Source organism: Ylistrum balloti, unplaced genomic scaffold, assembly GCF_031769215.1.
Source record: "Ylistrum balloti isolate Yb309-2 unplaced genomic scaffold, AGI_CSIRO_Ybal_v1 Utg370814, whole genome shotgun sequence".
NCBI classification, from domain to species: domain Eukaryota; kingdom Metazoa; phylum Mollusca; class Bivalvia; order Pectinida; family Pectinidae; genus Ylistrum; species Ylistrum balloti.
The window spans coordinates 370010-381053 of NW_026782471.1; the positions used below are offsets into that span (position 1 = coordinate 370010).

Below are 11044 nucleotides of genomic sequence, written 5' to 3' on the forward strand. Positions count from 1 at the left end.
GTGAAACAAAATTGTGGAATCAGATGATCAATCTTATTAGGAAATTTATTCGACCAGAATTTTACATTTCATATCAACCATTTTGTATGTCAAATAGAATGGGAAAAGTCAATTGAAAAGCAGAAGTTCAATTTTTAAAACAATTTGTTCCATCAAAATTCTAAAAGCAAATCTGATTTTACAATCAGAAGTTTACAATTGCAAAGTCTTATATTTAAAGAATCCTTGATAGGATTATTGATACATGGTATATGTAATGAAACAGCTTGATTCCCAGAACATTTGTTATCTAGGTCAGGAAGATCTTGTGCTCAGACTAAAAAGGATGTTCAACTTTAAATGCCAATCATACAAGAATACAAAAGTTTCGTATAGCGGATCAATTTTCAATTTTCTTCAAGGCAGATGGGCGAAGTTAATTAGAAAATTTTCTGAGTCTATACCCTGGCCTCAGGCACAAGTTCAATCCATAATGTCTTGTTATGTTCATGTAGAGACATTCACAGTACATTGGAAAGCAGTATGTATGGCACTATTTGGACAAATCTGTCTATCATATTGTCCGTGAGCAGCAGTATCTACCATCATTAGTCACATGTCCAACACTGATGTCCGTCAATTATCACATCTATAATTGTTCTCTAGGTGCCGTTTGGATCAATATTTCAAGAACACAGCTGCTATATCAAGAAATTGTCTACAGAACCCTGCAGCTGACAGATCACAACAACTATTCACCTAAAGAAATCATCTACAGAACCCCACAACTGACAGATCACAACAATTATTCACCTAAAAAAATTGTCTACAGAACCCCACAACTGACAGATCACAACAATTATTCACCTAAAGAAATTGTCTACAGAACCCCACAACTGACAGATCACAACAATTATTCACCTAAAGAAATTGTCTACAGAACCCCGCAGCTGACAAATCACAACAACTATTCACCTAAAGAAATTGTCTACAGAACCCCACAACTGACAGATCACAACAACTATTCACCTAAAGAAATTGTCTACAGAACCCCACAACTGACAGATCACAACAATTACACACCTAAAGAAATTGTCTACAGAACTCGCGACTGACAGATCACAACAACTATTCACCTAAAGAAATTGTCTACAGAACCCCACAACTGACAGATCACAACAATTACACACCTAAAGAAATTGTCTACAGAACTCGCGACTGACAGATCACAACAACTATTCACCTAAAGAAATTGTCTACAGAACCCCACAACTGACAGATCACAACAAATATTCACCTAAAGAAATTGTCTACAGAACTCGCGACTGACAAATCACAACAATTACACACCTAAAGAAATTGTCTACAGAACCCCACAACTGACAGATCACAACAATTACACACCTAAAGAAATCGTCTACAGAACCCTGCAGCTGACAGATCACAACAACTATTCACCTAAAGAAATGGTCTACAGAACCCCACAACTGACAGATCACAACAATTACACACCTAAAGAAATTGTCTACAGAACTCGCGACTGACAGATCACAACAACTATTCACCTAAAGAAATTGTCTACAGAACTTGCGACTGACAGATCACAACAACTATTCACCTAAAGAAATTGTCTACAGAACCCCACAACTGACAGATCACAACAAATATTCACCTAAAGAAATTGTCTACAGAACTCGCGACTGACAGATCACAACAACTATTCACCTAAAGAAATTGTCTACAGAACTTGCGACTGACAGATCACAACAACTATTCACCTAAAGAAATTGTCTACAGAACCCCGCAGCTGACAGATCACAACAAATATTCACCTAAAGAAATTGTCTACAGAACCCCGCAGCTGACAGATCACAACAACTATTCACCTAAAGAAACTGTCTACAGAACCCCACAACTGACAGATCACAACAATTACACACCTAAAGAAATTTTCTACAGAACCCCACAACTGACAGATCACAACAACTATTCACCTAAAGAAATTGTCTACAGAACCCTGCAGCTGACAGATCACAACAATTACACACCTAAAGAAATTGTCTACAGAACCCCACAACTGACAGATCACAACAACTATTCACCTAAAGAAATTGTCTACAGAACCCCACAACTGACAGATCACAACAATTACACACCTAAAGAAATTGTCTACAGAACTCGCGACTGACAGATCACAACAACTATTCACCTAAAGAAATTGTCTACAGAACTTGCGACTGACAGATCACAACAACTATTCACCTAAAGAAATTGTCTACAGAACCCCGCAGCTGACAGATCACAACAAATATTCACCTAAAGAAATTGTCTACAGAACCCCGCAGCTGACAGATCACAACAACTATTCACCTAAAGAAACTGTCTACAGAACCCCACAACTGACAGATCACAACAATTACACACCTAAAGAAATTTTCTACAGAACCCCACAACTGACAGATCACAACAACTATTCACCTAAAGAAATTGTCTACAGAACCCTGCAGCTGACAGATCACAACAATTACACACCTAAAGAAATTGTCTACAGAACCCCACAACTGACAGATCACAACAACTATTCACCTAAAGAAATTGTCTACAGAACCCCACAACTGACAGATCACAACAATTACACACCTAAAGAAATTGTCTACAGAACTCGCGACTGACAGATCACAACAACTATTCACCTAAAGAAATTGTCTACAGAACCCCACAACTGACAGATCACAACAAATATTCACCTAAAGAAATTGTCTACAGAACTCGCGACTGACAGATCACAACAACTATTCACCTAAAGAAATTTTCTACAGAACCCCACAACTGACAGATCACAACAATTACACACCTAAAGAAATTGTCTACAGAACCCCACAACTGACAGATCACAACAATTACACACCTAAAGAAATTGTCTACAGAACCCCACAACTGACAGATCACAACAATTACACACCTAAAGAAATCGTCTACAGAACCCCACAACTGACAGATCACATCAATTACACACCTAAAGAAATCGTCTACAGAACCCCACAACTGACAGATCACAACAATTACACACCTAAAGAAATTGTCTACAGAACCCTGCAGCTGACAGATCACAACAATTACACACCTAAAGAAATTGTCTACAGAACCCCACAACTGACAGATCACAACAATTACACACCTAAAGAAATTGTCTACAGAACTCGCGACTGACAGATCACAACAACTATTCACCTAAAGAAATTGTCTACAGAACCCCACAACTGACAGATCACAACAATTACACACCTAAAGAAATTGTATACAGAACCCCACAACTAACAGATCACAACAACTATTCACCTAAAGAAATCGTCTACAGAACTCCACAACTGACAGATCACAACAATTACACACCTTAAGAAATCGTCTACAGAACCCTGCAGCTGACAGATCACAACAACTATTCACCTAAAGAAATTGTCTACAGAACTCCACAACTGACAGATTACAACAACTATTCACCTAAAGAAATCGTCTACAGAACCCCACAGCTGACAGATCACAACAACTATTCACCTAAAGAAATTGTCTACAGAACTCGCGACTGACAGATCACAACAACTATTCACCTTAAGAAGCCCTTTTCTTCTATATCCTTTTGATTGTATGATGGTGTGTTTTGAAAAATTTTCAGTCCTGGAATCAAGTTCCATTAGAATTCAAATCATAAAAACACAAAAGTTACTGAATTATTGGGCTAGTGCATCTCCACATTTAGATTTTGACTTTTCTTTCGATCACTGGATTTTCTTCAGTCATATCCTTTAAGGTTTCAAAATTTAGTCCCTTAAAGCATCATTGACAAGTCCTAGAAGGACAAAACAGTTGTATGATGTAGCATCAGTGATGAGTCCTAGAAGGACGAAACAGCTGTATGATGTAGTATCACTGACAAGTCCTAGAAGGACGAACCATCTGTATGATGCAGCATCACTGACAAGTCCTAGAAGGACGAACCAACTGTATGATGCAGCATCACTGACAAGTCCTAGAAGGACGAACCAACTGTATGATGCAGCATCACTGACAAGTCCTAGAAGGACAAACAGCTGTATGATGCAGCATCACTGACAAGTCCTAGAAGGACGAACCAACTGTATGATGCAGCATCACTGACAAGTCCTAGAAGGACGAACCAACTGTATGATGCAGCATCACTGACAAGTCCTAGAAGGACAAACCAACTATATGATGCAGCATCACTGACAAGTCCTTGAAGGATGAACCAACTGTATGCTGTAGTTAAATTTATCATTTGCTATTAACTTGTGGGTGTTTAAGAGTACTATTTACAGAAGTCCTTTCAACCAGTATCAAAATTCAGGAGAATCAGTGTCCCAGTTCACAACCTCAAGGCAATTTCATGTAAACAAACTTTAAACTTTGATCCACATCAGACAGTAAGCCTATATCTATTGTTTTCAGTGGAATCATACAATTATTCATTGTACTGCAACAAGCCAGGCCAGCTTCCAAGTTTGATCAAATTTGAAAGTTTGATCCCCTGGGCTTATCATAGGAGATGGAAATCAATTAGTACATCCTAGAAAGACAAAAACACAGAATTGATTGAAAATTCTATCCTCTATTCCACCCACCATACTTTATCGAGAATAATTTTGTGTTACTGTCTTCGTAATTACCAGGCAGACTTCATCTAGATTCAGACAATTGAATGCAGTAATTTTTTACTGCTCATTTACAATGTAAATCTATTTTTTTTGGCTTACTGCTGCATTAATGTACTCTAAACTCTGTGTAGTTTGCCTCCTTTTCAACAGCAATAAACAATCCAGACACATCCTGATTTTCTAAATTAATCATTATTTCAAAAATTCAATTGGTCAAAAACAGAAAAAGAACCTTAAAATAACTTGTTTTATGGTGTTTGTTATAAACAAATACCTTTTTTCCATACAGAAATTTGGAAATTTGAACAAGTGCTAGTCTCCCACTCAAGATCTAAGTTGTGTGGTACAATCCCTGTTAGGAAGCCAACAGCTACCAGTAGCTGAATCCCTCCTCAAAATGATCCTGACATGGCAGCTCATTAACAAAACTCATTGAGCAAAGGGGTCCAAAGACAAACTTATTACAAAAAATATCCCTTCACTAAATAATAATAAGATCAAATTGGTACAGTATCCAGATATCAATAAGCTGAGCTCATCTTGGTCTTCAGACCAGGTGAGCTAATGAAGAGAATTGTTATTAAAATACACAGAAAAGAGGACAATTCAACACTCAGGGTTAAAGGGCTTAGTTAATTAAAAATTACAGAGAAAATACTGCCAATCCACAGTGACTAAAGAAGGTCCCCAATAAATCCAAGAAAACGACCCCGATTCAACGGTCAGAAAGAAGCAGTTCATAAGTCACCTCCAGCATTTCCTTCCACTAGTATGGGTTTGAACATCTCTTAAGAGTACATCATATGTCACAACCATGTGTGGTGGTGAGGCAGGTGTCACAGTTTTAGAAATCAACTGTGTAATGTGTCTGTAAATTAGATCAAACCTAACTGAAGGGGAAACTAATTCAATAATTTTCTCTATTTTCATCAATTTTGAGTTTGAAATACAATCTTGTTAAAATGTTGATTATTTTCTGGTTTTTCCAACAGTACTTTTACCTCCTATGACTTAAAGATTCTTCAAAGGAAATTTCATTGAATTCAGCTTGATGCCTCTTTGGGTGATATTGCTAACAAAAATAAGTTGAAAATTCTCGAATTTGTGTAAAAAAAACCCTAAAATTCTACTAGAAGACAATGCAATGATATGGCACAGTGAAAACAATGAAGAGAAAATCATAGTAGCTGAGAGTGATGAAGTATTTTTAGCAAATTTTACGTCATAAAGGAGCGAATTATGATGTGAAATTTTATTTAAAATTGAAAGAAAATCCTCCAATATGGAGTGAGGTCTATTTCATTTCCAAACAGCCAAATTATAATGGCACTTTAAACTAGTCCCACCATTAGTCCCTGTGCTGTCAACCATTATAGATATACATGTATGTTCTGTATTATGAATAACCTGAATCAGCCATATAGATTTATGATGTACAACAGTATTTGCTTTTCATCATTTAATTGACAACGAAAAATCTCTTATTGGATGATTTGAAGCCATCTATTTATAATCAGCAGACAAAAAACAAAAACCATGAAAATTTTTAGTGGGCTAAAAAGGATTTTTCCCTATTATCTATAAAAACAATCACTGACAATAATTGAGTTACAACATAATATGATTTGGAATATTCCTAAAACCATATCATGATTAAAAAATTTGTTTTAATTCTTAACTCTGAAATATATCATGTCTATCAGTTAAAAAGTAGAAACTATATCCTGAAGTGGTTTAGAATTTAGTCTGATACAATTCTAATGCTGTCTCGGCTAGCTTTAAATCAACAGACACAATGTCCCCAGTCTACATCTGCATTTGGCCAAAGTGATCAAGTTTTAATGAGCTTGTCAATTCTACTTCATTTTTATAGTCAGGAGTAGCCTGAAATTCTGTTTAGTTGCTATGGGAATCGTTTACTGTATCTACTGGGACCAATAACAATACTTAATATAGTGTTAGTTATAGCATTTTATATACAAATATAGATGTAAACTTGTTAGGATTTTCATTTCAGAACATTTTATTGCACTGATCTTATAGTACAAATGGAATCCTGCAACAGGCATATCCTATATATAAGCCCAGAAGGCACTTACTTCACAATGGTAAGAGTACAGCCACATCGTTTTGTCCATGCAGATACATGTTTGCTATTATGCAGTAATTCTTTAGAAATAACAATAATATTTTAGGAGATTACCATTTAGAATATATTTTAATAATCTATTGATTATTTCAGTAACTCAGTGAGAAAGCTGACTGTTTTTATATATTTCCATGTGAATTGAAATTGAAGCAGGATCTTCAAATTCAAATAAATTCAGTTAAATAGGAGAAAGAATACAAGTTTCATTCAAAGTCTAAAAAGGTAAAGAACATGAAAAAATCCCAGATTTCAAAGATCGTGAATTGTCAATAAATACATTGAACTTCTCTTAATTTGGATAATTACTAGGAACAAATTGATCTTGTTTAGTTTTGTTACAAAAATTTTGTGAAAATATTTGTTCTGTCATTATTCAAATGCAAAAATCCAAGATGATACTAACGCTTAGAAAATCTGACGTGTGACTTATATAATCTAGTTAAGATTATACAGATCTGCTTTACCACAAAATACACTCGATGCTAATTAAACCATTTCATCAAAAGATTAATACTATTGACTACGAAATTTTCACTTCAGTCAATACACTGAGCTGACATAAGTTGCTGGTGCACCAACTTGTTGTCAATCATTTATCTTGTTTCAATTGCACAGTTACTTAGAAGTCAAATGTAAAATGAAATTGAATTTGTATCAAAGATGTATAAACCTAAGTACAGATGTACTTACTCACAGCTTGAGAAATCCTGCAGTGCGTCTATGAGCATGCAACATCATCAACAGTTAACATGTTGAAATCTTTAACGTTACCATATTCAATTTGATAAGTGCATCTGCATCCAAATGCAATGTTTGTTTGCAGGGTTTATCACCCTCTGAACAGCCAGGGTAATCTTGAAGTGGGATCTCTTTGTAGTAGCTGGTGGCTACCCCATTGAACATCATACAGAGGACCTGCTATATATATGCTATCCAGAGCAGCTGGGGTTAAAAGTTCTAGCCCAGGGAGACAACCAGGACACCATAGAATGGTCTGTGCACTGTTTCCAAAGAAATTCTTTAACGAATATTAAATTTAATGCATGAATATGTGAATTTATCATAAATGACAACAACACATCCACTGGAAACAATTTCCTCAATTGTAGTCAAACATTCTCTATATAATAACAAATCTACACTGTATGTAGTAATTTTCGTAAACAAATTTAAGTGAGGCCAGAACACCATTTCCAAATTTTGATGAGTCCAAAATGATTGCTAAAAGATATATTGAGCCCTCAAAGTTAGCTCAACAGTAAAAGAATGAGTCAAAAACTCAAACATCCGAGTCACAAAAACAGACCCAAACTTTATCCTTAAAAGTTTGGGTGGTCAACAACGAAAGTAAAACTTTACTCAGACCATGTATTGGTGATGATTTCAAACCAAATATACAAGAAAGTCTATCCTAGTCTCCATCATCAATATCAAAAGGGTCATAATAAAGATCTATTTTGAATTCTGTCTATATATATGAAAATATTTTTCAATCTCTTGATATCCAAACTGTATAAAAGTGTCTACAGCACTGCCCAGGGTTGAACAGGTTGGAAATTCATGTAGGACCTTTGAATTTATCACCATTATAATGCAATATTAAGAGATATCTTCATAAAATGTTTGTGATTATTATATTGTGTGAATCATGTTTAAGATAACATTTTGTTTGACAATTGATAGGTCATGAAAATGTTGTATCTATATGTACATACCATTTCTTTAACAACGATTTCTAGTAAATCAAAGAGTTCCAACACAAAGATATTTTCAGGTACATGTACACTACATCTAATTTTCGAAGTAGTCAGGACAGATAGCATGCAATTAGATCAGTCCTTTCTTCAGCTTTATTCCTAAGAAACACCATAGGTACTTAATGTCAAACAACGTCCCTCTGATGTTCACCTGAGGTTACATGTAGGCCAACACTCTACTAGCTAAACTAATGTGGTGCTCTTTGTCCACTGTGTATCATCAAAATCTTTGAAACATTGCAGCGCTTTGGGATAATTGATAACTGCTTTTGAAGTATCAATCATTTGCAATCTTTAATAATTTAGAACATGGGTCTAGCAACAAATTCTTTGGCCTTCCTTCCCACTTTCTGGATTTCAACAAAATTCATGAACTCTGATGAATTTCTATAACTTGCCTAATTGCTTACATATATGCGTACTATAAAGCCAATCCAATTCACAAAACTCAAGATTTGTCTTAACTCTGAGAAAAATGCTGCAGGAAATCATTTAGAATTTTTATAAAATTTTCTTCACAACAAATTTTCAACTAATGAGGAATTCACAAAATAATGATAAAGGGCATTGTGTTCTTAAATGGACCTTTTTTAACAATTAAAAGATCAACAGTGTTTTACCTTCGAGTGATATCACTTTTAAAGACTTCACAGGTTTGAGGACAATCGTATTCTTGTAATATTTGTAAATACTAAATCTATCAAAGTAATTTTTGTACACATTTTAACACGCAAGTCTAAAACAACAAATTTCACAATTGCAATGTAATGATTACCAATACTAAGAGATATAATGGCGTCTCAAAAAATTGAGTCTCTCTGGAAAAATCAGGTCTTGAATATCTCTCCCTGAAAATCGCTTTCATATATCTAAATGGTTTTAATAAATGCAATGATATTCTTGAAACAAAAGCATATATGACCGACATTTCTCTGTTCAACCTATAATCATGATTTGGGATGTCTCCTTGCAGGTACACATAGATTTACGTGATCTTGTTTCCACTTGGTTTCATATAAATACATAATCACAATAGATACCTTTTTCCTCACATAGTCTCCTCTAAGCTCTTTTTTTTCATCTCGTAAGTGGAAAATATAAGTAAATGTTTTAAGATTCACCTTTAACTACCAGAAAAAATTCACATGAACTTGCAGTCAGAATAAACATGTTCACAGAGGTCCTATACAACTACATCATAACAACCTGTCAGTCGCTGAACAACCTGGTCCCTACAAGGAAAATTATTCTACAGTACCTAAAGTCGTCTTTATTTTCCACTGCTGTCTTCTAAAGAATAACATTTTTCATTGATCATTTCATGACCTACATGAACTGTTAAAATGATCTAACAGACTGCTTTTCATTTCTTTCAAAGCATATATGTTATCAATATTCCTTTCTGTATAAACATAAATAAAAGTGTCTCTGTAAAAAAAACAAAACAACTAGTGTTTAAATGTTTTATTTAAAACATGTTTTTATCATTGTATTAGAATGTGTCATTAGTAACTGAAAATAAATGAAAAGTGCAAATATTAAATATGATTAATTCACGATATATGGTTCAATTTATATTTTTGCTGAAATTGTTAAAAAGTTCCAGAACCCCATGCCATGATGCCTGTAAGCAATTCACCTTATCAGTTGTTATGGATATAAGAGAATACATACTAAGTTTTTGCTGAGAAGAATTGAACACAAAAATAAATGTATGAAAAGAGCTTAATGAATTTCATAGACAGGTTATCACTTAATTGGTGATGTTAATTGGCTCGAGCTTCAAGCGCGTGCAAATATGAACGAGGTCAAGGGTCAACCAGGGTCAGCATCACCATCTTCACAACAATGGCTACTGTAGCCAGTTTCACTTGACGATGTGAAATATCGGGTCTTGTGGTCCAAACGACCGACCACTTAATGACAGGTACACATATGAACGGGGTACACATAGACAGGTAATACTGGACACAGACACAACAAAAACTGACCACAGGTCGAACACAACACAGCTGCAGATGTTGAAAAATACTCACCCACGGTACCAAGTGGGAACTGACTGTGTAGCGGTGCCCCGTAACTTAATCCCTGACCGACACCGCACACCAGCAATATCACGCCTAAAAGCATGTTAGATACGTTTCTTAAAACCTTCACCACATCCCCATGCTAAGAAATATTGGTTAGTAAGTAGAGGAAAGTTAAAGATCCAGTTAATAGACAGAGCTAAACAGGCAACATGCTCGGTGACAGATTTGTTTGTTAGGCTGAAGCAAGATGGCGGCTCTGTATTGAATATTCATTAGATGGCTGTGACGTCACACTGACGATAGTTCTCGCCAACATTGGCGAGGGTGCCCGTTGCTAATGAAATCAAGTTATGGACTCGTATCGATCTGTTCACGGTTATATTTATCCCGATGTCTTTATCTTTCATACTCACTGGGGTGCGGGGGCTGGTAGGAAATACGTCATACACAAACACAACA

At 35.4% G+C, this 11044-nt stretch overlaps 1 protein-coding gene across 1 annotated transcript in view; it reads right to left on the bottom strand.

Annotated features, from left to right (window-relative positions):
* Nucleotides 1–10768, bottom strand: part of LOC132558713 (receptor-type tyrosine-protein phosphatase N2-like) — a 252916-nt gene extending 242148 nt beyond the window's left edge. Inside the window, exon 1 of the mRNA XM_060223309.1 lies at nt 10592–10768. Coding sequence (XP_060079292.1) covers nt 10592–10685 — 94 coding nt within the window. The 5' untranslated portion in view covers nt 10686–10768. The remainder of the gene's footprint in view (nt 1–10591) is intronic.
* Nucleotides 10769–11044: the final 276 nt, after the last annotated feature.